Source organism: Dipodomys merriami, unplaced genomic scaffold (genome assembly GCF_024711535.1).
Source record: "Dipodomys merriami isolate MVZ:Mamm:240054 unplaced genomic scaffold, mDipMer1.0.p SCAF_9, whole genome shotgun sequence".
NCBI lineage: Eukaryota > Metazoa > Chordata > Mammalia > Rodentia > Heteromyidae > Dipodomys > Dipodomys merriami.
The window spans coordinates 40,132,505-40,155,322 of NW_027206512.1; the positions used below are offsets into that span (position 1 = coordinate 40,132,505).

At 35.2% G+C, this 22,818-nt stretch overlaps 1 protein-coding gene across 3 annotated transcripts; it reads right to left on the reverse strand.

Annotated features, from left to right (window-relative positions):
• Positions 1 to 895: 895 nt before the first annotated feature.
• Positions 896 to 22,725, reverse strand: Guf1 (GTP binding elongation factor GUF1). Of its 3 annotated transcripts, XM_070013080.1 has the most exons (17): positions 22,451 to 22,725; positions 20,589 to 20,700; positions 20,300 to 20,448; positions 19,707 to 19,787; positions 17,751 to 17,828; positions 16,507 to 16,590; positions 15,715 to 15,779; positions 14,555 to 14,758; positions 12,648 to 12,787; positions 11,184 to 11,307; positions 10,697 to 10,829; positions 9,318 to 9,461; positions 8,349 to 8,482; positions 5,165 to 5,266; positions 3,680 to 3,799; positions 1,586 to 1,622; positions 896 to 1,037 (listed from the first exon to the last, which is right to left on the reverse strand). In XM_070013080.1, exons 1-17 carry the CDS (start codon positions 22,613 to 22,615, stop codon positions 900 to 902), a joined length of 2,010 nt encoding a protein of 669 aa, XP_069869181.1. In that variant the 5' UTR covers positions 22,616 to 22,725; the 3' UTR covers positions 896 to 899. The 3 variants fall into 3 exon arrangements, with proteins under 3 accessions (XP_069869181.1, XP_069869183.1, XP_069869184.1); XM_070013082.1 differs by lacking the exon at positions 16,507 to 16,590 and having other exon boundaries at positions 22,451 to 22,719; XM_070013083.1 differs by lacking the exons at positions 19,707 to 19,787; positions 20,300 to 20,448; positions 20,589 to 20,700; positions 22,451 to 22,725 and having other exon boundaries at positions 16,507 to 16,586; positions 17,751 to 17,819.
• Positions 22,726 to 22,818: the final 93 nt, after the last annotated feature.

Consider the following 22,818-nt stretch of genomic DNA (forward strand, 5'->3'; position numbering starts at 1 on the left):
AGCCTCACTATTCATAATTACGTCTTAATATAAGCAACTTATAGTAAAATTCAAACTCTTCACTCAAGCTAGAAGAAAACTCATTGGCTAAATTATTTTATTATAGTTAATATTCATTGAATTAATGTGGGAGCTTGCTAAGAGATTTGAATCAGCCACTTACTGGTTGTGTGAAATGAGGTCTGAAATGTAGGTAGTTAATAATAGCTTCTGACCAAAAACCTGTATTTTGAATATCAGAAATAAGACAGTTCCTTTCCCTAATTTAACTTACTAATTTAACTTATATGTATATTGTAAACCATCTAACTAACACTTGATAAAATACACTAACTTCAAAAGCTAAAACCTATATTTAAGCACTATGTTGTTTACTCATCTAATAAATGATGGATAAATATGAGGTAAATTGGTCTAGATAAAATTTGACACTTGTGGACTTAGAGAATCCATTTACTTAAATCAGATGGAACCTCAATTGGGCAACTCTTCTAAGTAGAAGTAAAAAAATATACATAAAAAAGGTTAAAATTCATTGTATAGCATGCATTCCTCTAAATAATTAAAATCTATTATCTTTTCATCATATCAAAGTAGAAAGGTACTATGAAGTATGAGGAGGTCAATTTTACTAAATATGGTACAGATAAAGTGAGGTAATTTGATCGTGATTACTACTAGTCAGTAATGGAACTGAAATATGAGACAAGGCAATATAGCTTTAGAATCCTTATCCACTATTTCTTTTCAAAGAAAATCTACTAGACTATTTAATAGGAAACCCTTAAGGTAATATACGTATTTTAACGTTTTTCATTCTGTTCCCAACATATTATGAGTTATTAAAAAAAGATAACATCAATTATAATTGACAAAACTTCTTTGGTTGGTTCTATGAATTATTTATTAGGTTGTGTTTTCAAAACTTTGATAAAGGCATCTTTTGGAACTTCAATGTTACCAATTTTCCTCAGCTTCTTTTTTCCTTCTGCTTGTCTCTTCAAAAGTTTCATTTTTCGGGTAATATCGCCACCATACTGAAAAGTATTTTGAAAAATTAGAAGTCCAATTCACCTCATAGAAAAATAATCATATATTTACGTAAGGCAAGATTACAAACATAATCACCTTACTATTTATGTGGTAGACACCTGGAAAATTACTTCTTGCATTGCCTTGCTATCAGATCTTAGTTACACCACCTTCTCAAAATATAGGAAGGGCTTTATTTAGTTTTTCATTAATGCTTGCTTTCTTGCTTCTACTAGGGTTGAACTCGGGCACTGGACTCCCTCTGATTACTTGCTCGTGGCTGATAATCACTTGAAATCTGTATTCTTTGTTTACATGTACAGTCTAGCCTTTGCTAGTTAATTTGAGATGAAGTCTTAAGGACTTGTCTCTGTGAACTGGCTTCAAACCAGAATCCGCTAGATCTTATCCTCCTGTAAATCTTTATATTTTAGATAGATCCCCATGGAAACTTAGTTACCAATCACTATTGATTCTGTGCCAGAAACTCATATAGCATTTAGATAAAAATCACAGACATAAAGCAACATAAAATAAATAGCAATATACGTACACATTTTGCCAAAACGTTTTTTCTATAGGCTTTCACACTGTAAAAGAGGAAATGTTTAAGTACATATTTCTTTGGAGTATTTAAAAGTTCTTTCCCCAAACAAGTTTTCTTTCACTAATACATTTAATATTACTAATGTAATGTTGCAAATAATTATGTACCACAAATGCTTTTAGCAAAACAGCAAAAAAACTCAAACATTATTACCAGCATTCATTTCATTAAGATTATTTTTTTAGTAGTTGTACAAAAGGATTGCATTTGAACATGTCAGTGTGCAATGCACCCTTGATCACCATTCTGTTCCCAATCTATCCTAGCCCTGCTCATCCTCAAGTTTCCTAGTTCCATTTTCATGTATGCCCATCATTCCTCTCTCCATCTGCTGCCTTCCCTTTAAACTCTAGCCTCCTCTAACAAGACATATTTCAACTTTCTGGTATTCATTTTATTAAACTGTTAATCGTCCCAAAGGGTCACACCAAGAAAATCCGCCCTGTATACCATGCTTTAGGTTTGATAGTGTATATATGCATTTGGAACTATATATAGCATAAATGTTTATGTTTTAGATATCCACAAATGAGATGTGCCTGACTTCACTGAATATATTACACACACATACTTGTCGGTTATATAGCTGTTTCCCTAATGACTATAGTGAATAGTGCAGCAATGAACATGAGTATGTAGGTGTTTTTATTGTATACTGACTTGCAATCTTTTGGATAGATGCCCAAAGATGGTATTGACAGATCACAGGCAGTCTGCTTTTAGTTTTCTGAGGAAGCTCTATAGTGCTTTCCATAGTGGTTACCCTAAGTTTACTTTCCTACCAACAATGAAAATAGGGCCCCCATCCTTGCCAACATTTTTTGTTTTTATTCTTGATTGCTGATTCTAACTGTAGTAAGGTGGGATCTCAGTGTTGTAGTGTTTTGGATTTCCTTTAAAAAGGTTATATATCAGTCAGGCTTAATTAGGTCAAACTTGAACATTATAACCATTATAAAAGAAATAACAGGTTACTTCTGGCTTAACCTAGAAATACTGCTAATATGTCTAGAAAATTTAAAATGGTTATTATCTTACTACAAACAGCTAGTAAGATAATATTTATAAGATTTAGGCTTTTATAAAACTTATTTCAAGACAAAACTGATTTTAATACATCTATCAGTTACACTACATTTTTATGAGAGATTTGCAGATCACTACAGTTTTGAAAAGCAGCTCCCTATTTTAGTTATTTTTTAAGGTATAAAATAATTTGTTTCCTTTTAAAGTATCTGTAATATAATTATGTTAGAATGTCAACTCGGTATCCTTGTTTTAATTTGCACTTTCTAGGATGTTCACTAGGTATCAACTCCACCTTGCCTCTTCTGAGATGAACAAAACTACCACAAATGTTATAAAATCTATATAAAAATGAAAATGTTCAGCACTACTGATAAGTTAAATTTGGCATGTTAGAATTTAGTAGCAACCAACTTTTCATAACTGAGGAAGTACTTTACTGTTTCAAGAAGAGCAGCATCCTCTGTGTCCTCTATCATACATTACATTTCATGGAAATGACCAGTTTCCCACTGAAATTAACTTTGCTCTCTATGTCTACTATAAACCAGTATGAGTACCTTAATCTAGAATTTTAGAAAACAAAATTCTTGTAGTTCTCTGATTTATAGCCTCTCTAGTAAAGTGATACTAAATGCCTAAGGTTAAAAAATGTCCTTTAGATTCAGTTTCTATTTATAATTTTTCTGAATAGATTCTAAACTATGTAGATAAAAATCTTTAAAAACAAACAACTACTTATCTTGGAAAACTCATAGTCACTCTATAAAATGAGTGGAAAATGTTTAAGTCCAGGTACATCACTTGATGATCTGTAGTATATATAATTCAAAGTAATTATCATTTAAACCACTAGAACTAATAAACCAGCACCATCTTACTGTTTCTATAAATAAACAGTAGGTTTATATAAATAAACCCTAAGTTAATGAAGTTAAAATTTTCAATATTTTTTAGTTTTCTAGCTATACTATTTCTAAGAAAGACTGGGATCAAAAATGATTATCAACTCACGTTTCTCTTGCAATGACTTTACTTCCTATAGCAGCTTGAATCGCTATTTCAAACAGCTGCCTAGGAAGAGAATCCTTTAGGCGTTCACATATAGTTTTGCCAACAGAGTATGCTTTATCTCTGAAAGAAGTAAAAAGAAAACACATGTACAATCAACGTAAAATTGATATTTTAAGGAGCACAAAGGAAACTTTATCATAAATATTAATTTCTAAGTCAAATTTTTCTGATTTTGAAAAATATATTACCACATACATTATTATAAATATACTAGAAGGAGAAAATTGACATTTTTTTTTTTGTCGGTTGTGGGGCTTGAACTCTGGGCCTGGGCGCTGTCCCTCAGCTCTTCAGTTCAAGGCGAGTGCTCTACCACTTGAGCTACAGCGCCACTTCTGGTTTTCTGGTGGTTTTACTGGAGATAGGAGTCTCACGGTCTCTCCTGCCCGGGCTGGCTTTGAACCGAGATCCTCAGATCTCAGCCTCCGGAGTAGCTAGGATTACAGGCGTGAGCCACCAGCGCCCCGCAAAATTGACATTTTAATTATTTGCAGTTCTGGGGATCATTCCCAGGGCCTTTTCACAGGCAAGTGATCTACCCTTGATCCATATCACCAATCTAATATTCTCGATGCCTGCCTTTCACAGAAAACCCCTATTAATATTTTGATATTTTAAACATATATCCTTCTAGTTTTTCTGTGTATGTTTTTTGTCAGGTAAGAATGTATATATCCTACTTTCTTAATAGATATTTTTGTCACAAAGTAGTTTCACAATAATTTAAATGACAAAATACAGTAATTATAAGAGTGCATTATAACTTATTTTAAGCAATCTGGCAGTTTGTGCATGCATATCTGACTTTTCAAATGTTTATTAAAATGTTTATAATATGAAAATTAATTTTGTTCTTAATCCTAGAACCATCATTGTAATGTTTAAAAAATATTTTCTTGTACTTTTTACATGGTAAGAGAAGCATTTCTTCCCTTAAGACGTTTTTTAGTTATTGTAATTATACTCTATATTTTCAGTAGTTGAACTGTTGAAAACAACAGAAGGAAAAACTGGTGGAGTGAAGCCTATTTAAATTAACTTAGAGGTTTTCTTCTTTTTTCGTTAGCATAAATCAATTGTACAAAGTGGTTTACAATATTTATATAATATGTAGATAGATAGATAGATCAAAGTCACCTCTTCTACATTATTCTTTTTTAATCCCCCTTTCTCCTCTTCCTACTGTCTAAGGAGTTTTTAGGGGGTTTCATTATGCTTTTTCATGAATATATAATGTGCTTTTCTATTTTAGCCTTCACTTCACCTTCTACTTTATCCTCCCCTTAGATTCTAATACCTCTTGCCCTTTTAAAAGCAGTTCCAAAATAACTAAGTTCTGAAATAAGTAATTAATTCTGAAATAACTCAGAAAGACATGAAAGTAATTATTTTTCCCATTTCATGATTAATTTCTATTCAACTTACTTGTGTACAACAGTTGTTAGCTCCTCTACAATATTTCCATTTAGTAGGATATCCATCTTTACAAGTTCTGCAGTCTGGTAGCCTGCATCTTCATAATCAAAACTAGCAAGGAGAAAAGAAGATGAAATGATAGCCATTATACTTCCTAAGAGATTACACATCTTTTTTTTAGAAAATATAATTTTCTGCCACCTTTACTCCCTGACCTGAAATATTTAACTACCCACCAATATATTCCATATTCAGTTGTATGTGAATGGATCTAAATAGCCACAGTAAGAGGCAAAATTCCTCAACTTTAGGAAATAAGGGATAAAAATAGGAAAAGGGAAAGGAAAAGTCCCCAGAGGAAGGGAAAAGAAGGTGGTTCAACCACACTAGGAAAATGCATCACTGAAAGCAAGTGAAATCAACCCCTTCTCTCAGCCCTAGCAGTTAAGTGGGCTCTGGCAACTACATCATATTAAGTTATTCTCAAAGATTCTTCCATTAGGTTACTGTTTTGGTTTTCTATTATGAATGACAACTTAACTTTAAAGGTACTGGCAAACAGCCATTAACAAATAAAACTTGCTTTTCCTACATTATCTCTTTGGTTTAAATTTTTAGGGCTGTGTGATGATGAAATGTATGAATATATGCAATGTCCTTGGAACAGTATGTAATACATACGAAGTACTGAGAGCAGAGCCAAGCCTAGCACATATAAGCACTTAGTTCTAACTACTAACAATATATGCAAACCTTACAAAATAATCAAAATAGAAATATGTAAGTGCTCAAGTTATAAACTGAATTCTAGTAATAAATAAAATTTCACTATGCCTATAATTCCTTCAAATCATGGACAGAAAACAATATATGTACTCTTCTTGTATATACATATCCCTGTTCTTTATGTACACACTGCTAAACACTTGCAAATAGGTACACTTTCTAAATTTTCACCTAGCAAACAACTTACAACTTTACTATGTTAATACTATTTAGAATACAGATATACTACATAGATATAACCCCTAATTTTGATGTTTATAGTTTCAAAATGTGTATGTTATAAGTCACAAAATTTTATAATTTAACTTGTTTTCAAAGGAATTAGTTACACAGTGTTTCAAAGTAAGTAATGGAAACTTAACCTTTAATCAAAACACAGGTATTCTAGCCTGGCACTGGTGGCTCACACCTATAATCCCACATGCTCAGAAGGCTGAGACTTAGAGGGTCATAGTTCGAAGTTAGCCTAGGCAAAAAGAGGCTTCAAGACACCTATCTCCAATTAAGTAGCAAAATGCCAGGTATAGTTCAAGTGACAGAGTGCCAGCAAACAAGCAAGGAGAGTTCAAGACCTGCTGAAGACAAGACAAAACAACAAACCAAACATATGTATTCTAATATTTCTTTAAAATGCAGCAAATACATTTGGGAATCCACAGTATACTAAGTTTGGAGGTTGGGGACTAAATACAAATACCTATATGGTTGGCATTACATCTTCAATTGATTTATATTAGATCTTGGCACAGTAGAAAAGTAATTTTTCTGATCTCAATCTGTGGGTGGTTATGTGGCCTTATCTACAAGGGCATAGACTAAAACAAAGTGTAGAATTACTTCACTGAAAAATATCCATCTTGTTTATAAGTATTACTGTAATTTGGTATGCAGGAATATTTTATTTTTCTATATTTCAATATAAACTGTGTTCTTTCATTTAATTTCAAATGTATTTACTTCTTCAAGCCACAAAGATTTTCTGAGCACAATTTAGAAAAACATGCCTAGAAGAAAATTACAGTTTGACAAGATTTTGCTAAAAATGTGTACAAACAAAGCCTATTAACCACACTTTTAACTGTTACTTCAGACATGCCACTTCATTTCACTTTAAATTCCATTGCCACTTATTTGTTCAGTCTTGTCTGAAATAAGACACAGAAGAAAAAATACTAGATGATCAAATAGAAAAAACAAGTTCTCAGTATAAACAAAAATAAAAATTTCCTAAGATACTGTACATATGCAGACTCTCCACCGAGATGCTCTTTTCACTTAAAACTTCCAAGTTGGATGGGAGAGAATTATATCCATATATTACTTTGATGAATGACAACTTCTTTGACAATTACTTAGATTATAATTTTAAAAAAATTAAAAGAAGCCAGGCACTGGTGGCTCATGCCTATAATCTTAGCTACTTATGATTCTAAGATCTGGGGATCAAGGTTCAAAGCCAGTCCAGGCAGGAAAGTCCGTGAGACTCTTCTCTCCAATAAACCACTAAAAAACCTGAAGTGGCAATGAGGCCAGGTAGTAGAGTGTTCGCCTTGAGCTGAAGAGCACAGGGACAGCACCAGGCCCAGAGTTGAAGCCCCACGACTGATTAAAAAAAAAAAAAAAAAAAATTAAAAGAAAATCTTCCAAGTTACTGGAACACACCCTCTAATGTAAGATTTGGGGAATACTTTTTTAAAAAGACTGTCAAATTGTCAAATGCTATACATGAGTTCCTTATGATTTAGAATTAACTCTTCTTTTACTTTTTTACTAGTTTGGCTCCATGTATTCCTCATGGATACACAATGGATTTTTATGATATGGACTATACTTCCAAGAAGAGCAAGTTCATTAATATAGTGTTCATTAATGCAGGTGCAATTTTTTTTGGGGGGGGAGGGTCCAGTCATGGGGCCTGAACTCTGGGCTTGGGCGCTGTCCCTCAGCTCTTCAGCTCAAGGCTAGTGCTCTACCACTTGAGCCACAGCACCACTTCTGGCTTTTTTCTTTTTGCTTATGTGGTGCTGAAGAATCAAACCCAAGGCCTCATGCATGCAAGGCAAGCACTCTACCACTGAGCCACCTTCCCAGCCCCATCAGGTGCAATTTTTATAGACTGTATGTGTATCTGTTTTTCAAAACAGACAAAGAGTACAACTCTTAATGAAGAAGGTACCCAGCTAACTTTTTCATTAAAAGAAAAGTGATCCTTTCCTGATTAACGAAGTCCTTTTTTTCCTACTTAATAAGTTTCAAGTATGCTCAACATCTGTACGATTGATCCAAGTCTTAACTGACAGTGATACTAATTTTATGGTTATGTTGATATTACTGAACAAGCAGAATATTACCATATTCTTATTAATATTAAAAAAATGTCCAGGATTTTAATATCCTGCTTTTTTACCTAGCATAGCCAGAAGACAGAGATTTCAAGGAGTCATAAAAGTCTACCACAATTTCATTCAAAGGGAAGAGATATTTAAGCATAATTCTATTTTGATCAATAAACGTCATATTTTTCTGAACTGCTCTTCGAGCCTAAAGAAAGAAAAAATGTGATTAATGACAACCAACTCAAATTCTGCTTTAAACTGGTACAACAGATATCATCTATCAAGCTGTAAATCATATCAATAAATGACAGGATGATGAACAAATGAAAAAACACTTAAAGGTCTTGTGAAAGCATAATTAGCAGTGTGTTTAACACAGCAAGAACCATTTTGTCTCAATTGTATTATGCTTTTAAATCCTGTCTTTATCTAATAGTTTTATCTTTAAAGTTTTACATTACTTCATTTAGCAATAAATCAGATGTAACTATAAAGTTCTAATTACATTTTTAAAAATAAAGAAGTTAAATCTAGAGAAATCAAGTAAATGAACTTAAAATCTAGTTTGCTAGCAAAACTAAACTTCAAGTCTCCTGCTACTATTTGAGATACTAGCAAGAACTATAAAACAAGAGAGAAATACCTTCTATTTGTAAGGTCTCACATTTTAAAATTATTTTTTAAACTGCACTCAATTTCAACTCAAAAATAATAAAAGATATTATACTTTTAGCTCTTTCAGGATAACTATGAAATTTCTTCTGGCTATAGTATTAATTTAGTAATTTAATATGATTATCAAAACTACTGATTATATTTTTCTTAAAGTCAAAATAGTTTAAAAATAGCTATACTATACATATAAATGTGTGGATGCAGATCAATCTACCTATGTATCTATATAGTTAGACACATGAAATCTCTTACTGAATTATTCAATTTAATCTGCTCAGCAGAGGGATATCTTTGAAAACCTGAGCTTGATACCATGGTTTTGGAAGACTCAAACACATTTTGTATTGACTGAATTACATTTCTACCTGGCAAAGGCCAATTATTTTTCCAGAGTATTCATCTGGTGTTATAATAGTGCCTAAAACAACTGGCTCCAAATATTCTGTTACTTTCGACTTATCAGGAAACTGTGCAGGGTTGATGATTGTGATTTCTTTTTCTCTGTATTCCTAAGAATTAAAAAACATTAAAAGAAATGTCAATAAAATAGCTTGCTTTTAACTCATACTTTTTTATACAGCTTATTTTGTTACTGCTTTATCGAAATTAATTAAAACACAATTTCCTAAAGGTTGTATTATTCTACCATACTTTTAAAAGAAAATCTTCTAACTATAAACATTCACATTACTAATATTGATTATAAATAAGTACTTCATTCACATTTAAATTCAAATTATAAAATTTAGAAAATTATGACAAAGGATTGTATTATTTTTAAGACTATTATTTTTAAGATTGTATTATTTTTAAATTACCTTCTTTTTTTTTGCTAGTCCTGGGCTTGAACTCAGGGCTTGCGCACTGTCCCTGAGCTTCTTTTGCTCAAGGCTAGCACTCTACCACTCGACTACAGCACCACCTCCAGCTTTTTCTGTTTATGTGGTACTGAGGAATGGAACCCAGGGCTTCATGCATGCTAGGCAAGCACTCTACCACTAAGCCATACTCCTAGCCTAAGACTACATTTAAATGTGACCTTTATAGTGCATTTAGCTAATTAATAAACTAATTTTTAAAATATATATGCCAAAATTAGTGGTTAATAAATTGCAATTCACATGGAATATTGTCTACCTCATTCACCTGAAATTTAAATTTTTCTAAAACAATTGCAATAAATACTTCACATTTTGTTATTTATGATGGAAGTTATAGCTTTCATATTTTTGTTGAATTTTGAACAGTACTTTGATTACTAACTCTACTATCAGAAACAGACTAGTTTTGTTTTTTTTTTGGGTCCGGTTGTGGGGCCTGAACTCTGGGCCTGGGCGCTGTCCCTCAGCTCTTCAGCTCAAGGCTAGCACTGTAACACTTGAGCCATAGCGCCACTTCCAGCTTTTTTCTTTTTGCTTATGTGGTGCTGGGGAATCGAGCCCTGAACCTCAGGCATGCAAGGCAAGCGCTCTACCACTGAGCCACCTTCCCAGCCCCCAGACTAGTTTTTATAATGTGGAGGCCTCTTTAAGAAAAATAATATAGTTTTCAGAAAGGTACTTTGTTATTAAAAAGAAGTTAATCTTTATTACTTATAAATAAGAATATATTCTAATAGGACATCAGCTATTAAACTAAAAATAAATTAATAAAAATTTATCTTGCATTCTGCATTAAAGTCCACATTTATTTGTGAAGTTTTCCTATTTGTGCTCATACAAAGTGGTATTAAATATTTCACAACCTTTATCAACTTTGCTGATGCAAGAACAGCTTTATATGGAACAGTGGGGGTTGTCAAAATAACAGAAGCATTATATTCTTGTTCTAGTCGCTGATTGAAAACGTCCATATGTAATAGTCCAAGAAATCCCAACCTGTGGGAGAAAAAAAAGACAGACTCTAAAATATTTATGTCCTAGCATAGGCTCTATTTTTTTTTAAATGAATCTATTGATACGATGTTGGAGAGGAGTGGTATCAAAACAGTTATCCATTCAAGCAACTCATATCACAAATAAGTGCTTGTATAATTGTATTAAATAAGAATCAAGTCTTCTACTGACAATCTATTTTAAATTAACTGTAAAACTTACAAAACATGAATCTGTACTGTGAAATACAAAGTATTTTGGTCATTTTCTCACACCAAGGGATCCTCAGGAATTTCAAAAGCTTTTACATTTTATTTTCCTATAAAAACATGACTCTACTATGTGAACAAATCTTACCTCCAGCCAGCACCCAGGGCAAGGCTACTATCCCGATGAACTGTCACACTGGAGTCATTTAAAGTCAGTTTTTCTATAGCACTCTTCAGGTTATTATATTCAGACTGATCTATAGGATACATTCCTGGGGACACAAAAATTATTACTACAACACAATCCACTGCCTTACAAACCAAGCCTAATGTGTAAGGCTGCAAAGTACAAAAATCAATATTATCTTCCTAGTTTTGACTGGCCAAACATTATAAATACTAAGAGAAATTTGTTGCAAAGTACCTTGCATATCATTAGCTTTAATACACTTGTATTAAAGCTTGTTCATACTCCAAACAACGTTAATCGTGTTGTAGAAATGTAGAGAGAAGAAAAACAGTAACAATGGGAAACTGGGAATTAGGCCTATTCAAAATTAGGTAATTGTGTTTAAGAAACAAGCATATATATTCCACAGCTACAAATAAAACTATAAATAGGTTAAGGATACATAAGCAAAATAGGAACTATACTGAACTCCTATTTTCTAGGACAGATTTTCTATTAAAATCAAAGATAAATTTTGTTTTTAACTATTTAGTGAAAAAAAAAAAACTTTTGAGGATACAGATTTCTCAGAATCTCTCTCATCTCATACCTGTGAAGGTGACACCACACAAGTGCTCTAAAAGTCATATGACTGGCTTAACTAAACATGATGCATATCCACAATGATAGGAACTTCAGGGAAAAAATCTGGGTGCCCAGGGTACAGAGCAACCTGGTGACCTCCCGTCAGATTTTTTTTTCCCATATGTCCCTAATAGCACATGTAATGAAAGGTTCTGAAGTTACACATTCTTGAAGCTAAACTATTCTTCCAATTCAACACTAGTACCATACGAAATTCAGCAAAGCCTGGCTAGGCGGAGGACAACAATGTCGGCTGGATACATGTAATAAAAACACTATAACTAGAAAAATGTGTTCAAACATAATAATGAACTCCCTAGGGATATAAGAAGGAAATTCCTATATCTAAGCTCTTGTATGCATCAACTTCTTATTTCAGGCATCCTAAATGATTTCTCACATAAAATTTCATCATATACATGCAATCAGAGATGGGTATTTTTTACACATCCATTTGTGTTTATATATACTTTTTATATATTCTTTCATTTTTGAGACAGAGTCTTGCTATGTAAGCCAGGCTGGTTTCAAATTCACAATCATCTTGCTTAAGCCTCACAAGTATTCAGATTACAGGTGTGTACCACTTCTAGATATAAATCGGATATAAACTGCTATATAAATAGAAATAAAGCAAACACACATACACACACACACATACACATACACACTATGAAACAGTGTCCTGCCATTAGCAATTACCAGAATGTATATCTTCTAATAAGTTTATTTTTCTTTCAGACATACTTTGTTTTAAAATATTTTAGCCCTCAAACTTTGATTTTGTGAGCTCCTCACCTGCAAATACCATTGGTTTCGCGGATTTAAACCCAGGCAAGGGCTCCACTGGATGCTTATGTAAATACAATGTATCTCCTATTTGTGCTTCAGTGACAGTTTTCATCCCAGCAATCAGATAGCCCACCTGTCCTGCATATCTAAATAAAATTATTACAGGCAAATATTTACTGCTTTTATGTTTAAGTACATACTCACAATTAGTTCTGTTGTCCCTGAAAATTATAACATCCTTTCCAAACAAAATCTGATCAAATGACAGTGCTACATATATATCAATCCCTAAAAGCCCTTCAACAACAACAAGAACTCTTTATAGCGTGTCCAGTACCTACAATCTCTGCTCAAGCTTCTGAAGCCTCCATGATCTTACCTCTCTTTTACAATTCAAAAGGCACAGCTTTTGATGTCTCATTAACCAGTTATATATGTTCTTAACAAGAAAAGTACATTTTTACTCAATCATTAAAAAAACAAACCTGATACTTATTTAATATTCATAGAAAAAGATCAAATTCCATGATTCCAAGTGTCAATTTTTTTTTAATTTTTATTTTCTTTACCAGTCCTGGGGCTTGAACCCAAGGTCTGGTTAGAATCCCCGAGGTTCTTTTGCTCAAGACTAGCACTCTACCATTTGCACCACAGTGCCACTCCCAACTTTATCTGAATAGTTCATTGGCAAAGAGTCTTACACAGTTTCCTGCCCAGGCTGGCTTCCAAACATTAATCCTCAGATCTCTGCCTCCTGAATAGCTGGGATTATAGGCATGAGCCACCAGTACCCTGTTCAAAATGGAAGATTTCTTTGTACTGTATTTCAATTGTGATCTGTCCCATCAAACACATTAATATGGGACCTAGTCCATCTTAGATCATTAAATTAGCTTTAATAACATAATAACAAAGTAAATTATATGTAGGAAGAGGTGTAAGAATTTTAAATAAAGATAATGCATAATATATATGGCAGAATATAAGCAGACTGTAGAAATATTTCAATAAACTTAAGACTGCACACCAGTGGACTACACTTGTAATACTAGCTACTCAGGAGGCTGAGATCTGAGGACTGTGGTTCAAAGCCAGCCGGCTCAGGAAAGTCCATGAGATTCCAATAAAACATCCAGAAAACTGGAAGTGGTGCTGTGGCTGAAGTTGTAGAGTGCTAGCCTTGAGCTGAAGAAGTGAGGGACAGTGCCCAAGCCCAGAATTCAAACACCATGACTGATCACAAAAAAAAATAAAATAAAAAATTGAGTAACATACTGCTTTTTAGACGTACAACATTAAACCCTAAAATGTGATTTGCAAAGCCATTTGATTCAAAACTTTAACTTTTATAGATGAGCAAACAGGACCTTTGCAGTTTCCTATTATTTGTACAAGGTCATGTCCCATCAGTATCTAACATGGGAAGGGTTTAGTGAGTGTTGTATAAGCAAACTCAGATCTGTTTTTCTCTAATGTACATTGTTTTGTTAATCCCATGAATTAGTCAAACAAAGTTCTACCATGAATTGCACACTATACAAAAAAAGAATTGTCAGCTTTTTTCTATACGACTTTTATAGTGGAAAATTTAGTTGTAATGAAATGTCAAAAAAAAACAAGCACCTCTTAAAACACTGCACATACATATGAGGAGAAGAGACTAACTCATCCTTTCATCAAGGCCCCACTACACCCTGATCATTAAGGTAGTTACAGCTAGTCAAGAAGAATAAAAATCTCTCACCTCAGATTTCTTATTTCCCTTCATGCATGAGAATATTTGTGATAGAATATTTGCTGTATAGCTACATTGATCAGGTTTTATTTTCCTGTTACCAAACTGGGATTCTTATAGAAAGCAGTAGAAATAGAAATACATATAGACATATTTTAATTACTGAAAGATTACTTACAATTTATGAGTTGACTGCTCATTTGGAACCAAAATTCCTACTTCATTAACTTCATATGTCTTTAGAGTATGTGCAGATACAATTTTATCTCCTTTGGAAACCATGCCATCAAATAACGCCACATTAGCTATCACACCTCTATACTGGTCAAAGGTTGAATCAAATACCAATGCTCTCAGTGGATTGTTGCGATGCACTTTAGGCCTATTAGATACAAGTTAAAAATATATATACACATACTGAATTGCAATCTTCATCTATAAAATTCCTGTTTTCAACTACTTTGGTTTAACATTTATTATTTATTTATTCATTATTATGTAAACCCAAATAAGAACCTAATATGAGCTGGGAAGTTGGCTCAGTGGTAGAGTGCTTGCCTCGCATGCATGAGGCCCTGGGTTCGATTCCTCAGCACCACATAAGCAGAAAAAAGACGGAAGTAGCGCTCTGGCTCAAGTGGTAGAGCACTAGCCTTGAGCTGAAGAGCTGAGGGACAGCGCCCAGCCCAGAGTTCACACCCATGACCATACCCCAAAAAAAAAACCCCTCAGTGCTACTTTGCCACTTGAGCTACACGCCCACCCCTTTTAGCTTGGGACTTTTCTGATCAATTCTCACAATTCTACCAGACTGACCTCGGACAACGAGCATCAACTATAGCTGAATTGTAGCTGGGATTACAAGTGTGTACCACTATGGCACTGCTTGCCTTTGAGATAAGGTGCCACTAAATCATAAACTACATTCAAACCATGATCCTACTACTTCTGCCTCCCAAGTAGCTATGATTAATGGTATAGGGTATGGTGGTTAATCTCATGTTTTAGTTACTTTTATATATATATATATATATATATATATATATATATATATATATATATACACACACATATATATATATATATATTTCATTATGCTTCAATATAAGGTGAAGAACTACCAACATATTTAAGTCTCTTTATTATTCATCAAGAAGAGATTCCTATTCTTGCCTTGTTAATTTTATTGTATTTGCCTCATCCATGCTGTTAAAAGCAAAAATTTATTCTTACTTACTGCAAGAGTATTTATCATACACACTAAGTAACAATGAGAGGTCAAATTGATGATCTTGAACTATATGTAAATGAGTAATATAAAAATAGTAAAATGCTTACGGAGGTATCCTTTCAATAACTGCCTGAAGAACACTTTCAACATTTGTTCCAAGTTTAGCAGAAATCTGAAAATATACATATAAAAAGTACAAGAATTTAAATTCAAGAACACAATTATTTATGACCAGAAGTTGGAAATCTAACATTTGCTTGAATACAGAGAAAAACATAAGCAGCTACAAGGGTAAAAAGATGAATACCTCTTTGCATTTTAGTTAAGTGCATCTACATTTCTAAGATTGCATAAAAGAGCATTTTCATATGGAATTAAGAGAGCAATTTATAAGGTGTTTCACAAATCTGAGCAGCAGTCCGTGCTACAGACTCGTGGAATGGATATCACTGAGCAATACTTATTTTCTTGAGCTTCACTTTGCTCATTTGGTAAATGATATTCCACCAAAATCTCAAAAATTAAAGATGATGTCAAGCCTTTCAACACCCTTACTTCCCAAGTTCACTCTCATTTTTTTCAAAAAGGTTAAGGTTGTATGTAATAATTTATTGTGTTTCGATAAAAACAATTGGGTACCTGAAACTTGCTTTTAAAAAACAAGTAAGACTTAGAGAAAAAAAAAAAATGACACATTGCTGAAATGATACAATACACTACCAGGCAACACAGCAGTCTGTGGCAAGCCATCATATGACACTTAAATAAAAAAAATTAAATTTAAAATCATATCGATTTTTAAATAAAATACAAATAGACTGTTTCCTATAATTATTATAGCTAGCTTTTAAAACAGCTCTTTTAAAGTATAATCAATATCTTCCAAAAAAGGATTTTACCTTAATACATTCCTTAGATGGAATATCAAACATTTTTTCAATCTGCTTTTCAACCCTTTCAGGATCAGCATTCTTCAGATCTATCTTAAAAAAAAATCCAGGATAATAAAAATAAAATGCATTACATACTAGCAATATTTGGTGATAGTTACAAGCTTCTCTGACTAAACCTTCCTGGCTCCTATGAGTTTTTTCAAAAGAATTAAAATTACATATGATCAAAACAGTTTTAACAAGAACTAAAAACTGGAAATCAAGAAGCAAAGCAGGCAAAACAATGTAAGCAGGGTCAAGAATATAATAACATAAGCAGTACTCTGTGAATTGATTTTAAAAGTTAAGAAGAACTGGGCACTGGTGGCTTATGCCTATAATCCTAGCTACTCAGAAGGCTGAGATTTCAGGATTGTGGTTTGAAACCAGCCTAGGCAGAAAAGGCTGTGAGACTCTTTCTTATGGCTAACGTGGTAGAGTACTACCTTTGAGCAAAAAAGCTCAGGGACAGCATCCTACACCCTGAGTTTAAGCCCAGGACTGGTGCACAAACTGGTGCACATGTACGTACACACACACACACACACACACACACACACACTTAAGCAGAATGTAGTGGCTCATGCCTATAATCACACACACACACACACACACACACACACACACACACACACACACACACACACACACACACACACACACACACACACACACACACACACACACACACACACACACACACACACACACACACACACACACACACAATTAAGCAGAATGTAGTGGCTCAAGCCTATAATCCCAGTACTTAGGAGACTGTGATCAAGAAAATCATAAATCCAGGCCAGGCAAGGCAAAAGGTTTCAAGACCCCATCTGAACAAAAGCTGGGCGTGGTGGTGCTCAAATACTTGTCATTCTAGCCACTTCAGGAAGTGTAAACAGGAGGCTCTAAGTATTCTTATTTCAACCAGGGCACAAAGTGCTGCAGATTGCCTCAAACACCATGGCTAGCGAGCACAAAATCTTGAACTTAAACTTTGAATCTGGGCAACTATCTTTTTAACCACATATAAGGGTGTAGGAATTTGATTTGCAATACTTCACATGAAACTCAAAGAGATCAATCCCACCAACATAATGAATAAATATCCTGAGATCCCTCATAGAAGAAGAAACAGTATACCTCACATTTAAACACTAGATAGAATTCTATAAAGTGAAACAGAATTATTGCCTCAATGCAATTACCTTGTTTATAACTGGAATTACTGACAGCTGTGCTTCGAAGGCAAGAAAGAAGTTTGCTACTGTTTGGGCTTGGATACCCTGGAACAATCAAAACATGACATAGAGATTGACCACTTTGCCTTGTATTGAAAAATTTATCATTCAAAACAATTCCATATAGCTTCATCAAAAGTAAGGTTTTGGCCATTCTTACCCTAGAAATAACCCACTTTCAGTCTATTCAAAGTGTATTGCTTTTCTAGCAACCTTCCTAACTGCTTTCACTGCCTGAATAAAAAAATGAATAAGAACCTGAGATTTTTATATCACTGTGAAAATAAAAAACAAAATGTCATATATTTGAATACCACCCCCCACCCCCAAAGCTTATGTGTTAAAAGTCTCTTTTGTTCTGATGGTTAGGAGACAGGACCTATGGGGGAGGTCCCTGGATCACTGGAAGTATGCCCTTGCAGGGGACTGTAGGACCCTGCCTCTCCCCTCTTCTCTTTGGCCCCACCAAGTACTCTCACCATGACAAGGTATTTTGCCACAAGCACAAAACAGTGAAGACAATCTATTATGGACAAGAACTTCTAACGCTCAGCAAAAATAACATTTAGTTGTGTAATTATCTCAATATTTCATTTCAGTGTCAGAAAGTTCATCAAGAATATCCTCCCTCTATTTCTCTCCAGACTAAAATATTGTCAATGGCAATGCAATCGTCAAGTCAAGCAAAATAAACCAACAGACAGTCTGCCAAGTTTAATGTAGAGAATCTCACTAAGCAGAACCATAAAGTAAACTCTGGTACTTGTACTTTCATAAAGCTGGATCACTCAGTGTGATAATTCCTGTTATTTCAGAAGGAATTTACTGAAGGTCCTTCTCTGTGTCAAGCACTGTGCTAGGAACTGGAGACTGTGCCAGGAACTGTTAGGCACTGGAGACACAAAGACAACACTAGGACCTTTAAGAACCTACTGTAGAATAGTCATATGATACAGTTTACAAAGCCTCCTTCAAGGTAGAGAATAAGAATCAAGTACTTCTTGACACAATAATCAGAACACCTCTTTTGAGTTTTTGGTTTTTTGGTATTTTTTGGTCGGTTGTGGGGACCGAACTCTGGGCCTGGGCACTGTCCCTCAGCTCTTCAGCTCAAGGTGAGTGCTCTACCACTTGAGCCACAGCGCCACTTCCAGCTTTTTTCTGCTTATGTGGTACTGTGGAACTGAACCCAGGGCCTCATGCATGCAAGGCAAGCACTCTACCACTGAGCCACCTTCCCAGCCCACCTCTTTTGAGTTTCAAATGAACACTGTAAAAAACTAAGATATATCAAAATCTTACTTTAGTGTATCATAATTCTTATAATAATTATATATAATATGCCTAACATGTGGGTTTTTTAAATGAGCTTATATTACATAGGACAGAATTTCACTGTTATCTTTCCACACATGTTTACAAAGTATTCCAATCTGTTTTAGACCTTTTATCAAACTTGTGTGTGTTTTGATGACTGTGGTATAAAACCACAAAGGATTTGGTAATGTTACCAATATCACTGAAACCTATCACTTTGTACATTTATTTATTGCATTAAAATCACCTAATATGACTTGGAAACTAAATATTTTCAAGCTTTGCTATTAAACTGCTATAGAAACTTCAGTTAACAGGTTTTGATACAGTGCATTGAAAATACAACATATTTCAACTAGAACTACAACAATCTTTTGAACAATTCCTCTAATCAGCTTTAAAAAAAGTTTAAATAAAAGTCTCAACCCCATGGAATGTTTTAGTGTAATAGATTTTCACCTCATCAGTATCAAAGCTCATGATTTTGAGTAATACAATATACTTTTATTCAAATACAAAGATTTTATTTCTAACACAAGTTTTAAGGAAAACTTTCCCAAACAACCAAATAAGATTGTCACATCAATTAAAGTGAAAAAGTCTTACCTCATTTGCATCAACCACCAGTAAAACCCCCTGGCAAGCAGAAAGTGACCTGGACACCTCATAACTAAAATCAACATGTCCCTACAAAACAGAAAGATTGGTATTTTTAAACATACACTGTGATTTCTAATTTTTTTTAAATGTAGGGATGTTGGAACAAATCTACTGACGCTACTTGAAATGAAGATATTATATATTACTTTCTTCTTCCTCCTCCTCTTCCTCCTCCACCTCCTCCTCCTCCTCTTCTTCTTCTTCATTGGTCAGGCCTAAATGTAGACCTGGGAGCTGTCCTTCAGCTCGTCAGCTCAAGGCTAGTGCTCTATCTCTTGAACCATAGCACCACTTCCGGCTTTTTCTGCTTATGTAGTGCTGAGGAATTGAACCCAGGACCTCATGCATGCAAAGCAAGCACTCTATCACTGAGCCACCTTCCCAGCCCCTATATTTCTTCTTCTGATAAGTTGTTAAACAAGTTACTATTAACACAAGAATAAGAAAACAAAAAGATATGTTTTTAAAAAATAGCTCAAAAATCAAGAACTCATGCTATTAATACAAGACTAACTTTAACAGTTCATGCATGAACTTACTGGTGTATCAATGAGATTTAAAAGATACTGCTTTCCTCCAAAACTGTAAAACAGAGATGCGGTCTGTGCCTTAACAGTGATTCCTCTTTCTCGTTCCACTTGCAATTTATCAAGAACTTGCTTGTTATTCTTTGTCTTCTCAATTGTCCCTAGAAACAAAAACCCTCAATGATATTTCCAAAGATTTACAAAAGAAAACACCACAATGAAAGTAAAACCAAATATTAAAAGTGTACGGCAAAAGGAAACCCCAATTACACATTATGCCAATGGTGTGAACTGACAATACCTGTTAGTTCCAGGAGTCTGTCAGCTAAAGTGCTTTTGCCATGATCCACATGTGCAATGATACTGAAATTTCTGATATCTTCAACAGGAAATCTAGACATGTCAGGTGTTTCCTAGAAAGGGAAGAGAAACACTACAGTAAGATAATTTGTGTATAAAAAAAAACAAATCTATAACTCAAGATAGTTTTAATGTTAATATTTAACTTACTATAACTTGCAAAGCTTATATTTAATTGTTACAAAAGTAAAGATATATGACTATGCTCATATAACAAAGAACAAATTACAAGAGAAACATAAAAGGTAATCAGGACCTGACTCTATCTCCATGGACAGAGAATACCTAGAACATCTAGAAGTTAACTAGAAGTCTCATTCTGGAAACTCCTATACAACAAAAATTCTTAAGGCTAACAAGCTACAGAAAAAAAATGACAGGAAGTGATGTGCTTCTATCACAATGAGACTCACAAATCAGGCCCATTTAAAAATCTGTGCTCTTAACAGTAAAGCCTTCAAAGAGTTAGTTATAATTTTTGTTACTTTGTAGCTCTTGTTGAGGAAAAGATAACATAAACCACAACAAAAAGCATTTTACCACTTAAAGTTTTAAACTACTCAAATATTAAAGTAATACTTAAAATATTTAAAATGAAACTCATGGCTTTCCCCCCACATATCATCTTTACTGAGCCACATCTCTAACTACTCAAATGTGTTCAGGCTGGGTATGGTGGTCCATGTCTATAAATCCAAGAATTCTGAAGGCTGAGGCAGGAAAACTACCAGATAGATGCTTCAGGCTAGCCTGAGCTACACAAGGGAACTGACTCAAAAACCAAAATAAAGAAAACTCATTCAAGTAAAATGCCGCCTTTTTTTTTTGTATTCTAAATATTTAATTTTTCCAATCTAATTAGTATTACATCATCAGCAAATTACACTATACAATTCACCTCAGTTCTGTAATTGTTTCAATAAGAGCACCTAAAAGTATGATTGTATCTTCAAATAAGTCTGTGTGCGTGCACACACAGACACACACACACACACACGACATTTTTTTTACTATAGACTTTTTTTCCTAAGTCAAAGATACACGGAAAAGTGTTTTAAATACTTCGAAGTATACACAAATCCACTTTTAGAAACAGGAGTTTCTGCAAAGGTGAGTTATATTATTTTTTCCACTAATTCGGAACTTGCATTCAATCGCCTTTCTGCCTCAACTTTTACCACTTCAGTTATCTCAATGGCTGCTAGCGTAACCTAGAGCGGTAGAATCCCACCTTCTCCAAAGGAGAGTCAATTTTCACAGGTCTGTCCTCCGTGGAGGGATCGCGGGGGAGAGAGGGGCTGGGGGCAGAACAGTAATAATAAGGCAGAAGCAGCCGACGCTTCTGAAAATCTAGGTTAGGGACCTCAAAGTTGTATGTCTTAGATCAGGCAAGTATCACCAATAGCCAAGACGGTTTGCGTAGCCTGCCATTCAACAGAGGAAGTCCATCCAGAGAAAGGCCAAGTCGAGATCCTCCGGCTAATGAGCTGCAGGAAAGTGGAGCATACGAGAGCAGCTTCTCACGAGGATTTTCGGGGTGGGGTGAGAGGGAAACTCCACAAAACGAGGGACACTTCATCGGCAAAGCGCGTGGCTCAGGGCCCCCCAAGAACTAATCCGATCGGAGCTGTTTGGACCATCGGGCCGGGCTGGGTCCCCCGCTCGCCGCCGGCTGTGGCGGAAGCTGGTCCTCCAGCTAGGATCTGGGGGACCCGTGCCCCCGGGCCTCGGGAGCACCCCCAGAGTCCCACCCCCGCGGGGCACCCCAAATTTAACGGCCCCCGCGCGGGTCGCGGCGGTCACCTTGAGCTCTGCAGAGCCGTAGGGCCTGGAGGGCGCCCGGGGATCCGTGGCGACCGCGTGGGTCGGCGCCGGCCGGGACCAGGGCAACCTGGGTCGGGCGGGCCCTGAAGCCCAGGGCGCCAGCGCCCGACCGCGCCACCAGCTACGACCCGCCGGGATCCACATGCCCTGGGCGGAGGAGGCGTCAAGAGAGATTGCTGAGAAGGGACCGGGCCATGGTCAGGAGACGCCAAGCTCGGCCCAGAGGCCGCGCCGAGACGTGACAGCCGGGACCGGAGGCCGCGCTAGCCAATCAACGGCGCCGGAGGCTCGCCGTCGCTCCTGGCGCACGACGTCAGCCGCCACAAGTCACGTGGGAGGAGGTGTGG

Excerpts from the sequence above, each read along its gene's own strand:
- Guf1 (XM_070013080.1), bottom strand. The coding sequence starts at position 22,615 with ATGTGGATCCCGGCGGGTCGTAGCTGGTGGCGCGGTCGGGCGCTGGCG. Across the intron at positions 11,308-12,647 it reads GAAACCAATGGTATTTGCAG|GAATGTATCCTATAGATCAG; the intron begins GTGAGGAGCTCA and ends TTGTGTCCCCAG. Across the intron at positions 1,038-1,585 it reads AAAACGTTTTGGCAAAATGT|TATGGTGGCGATATTACCCG; the intron begins GTACGTATATTG and ends AATACTTTTCAG.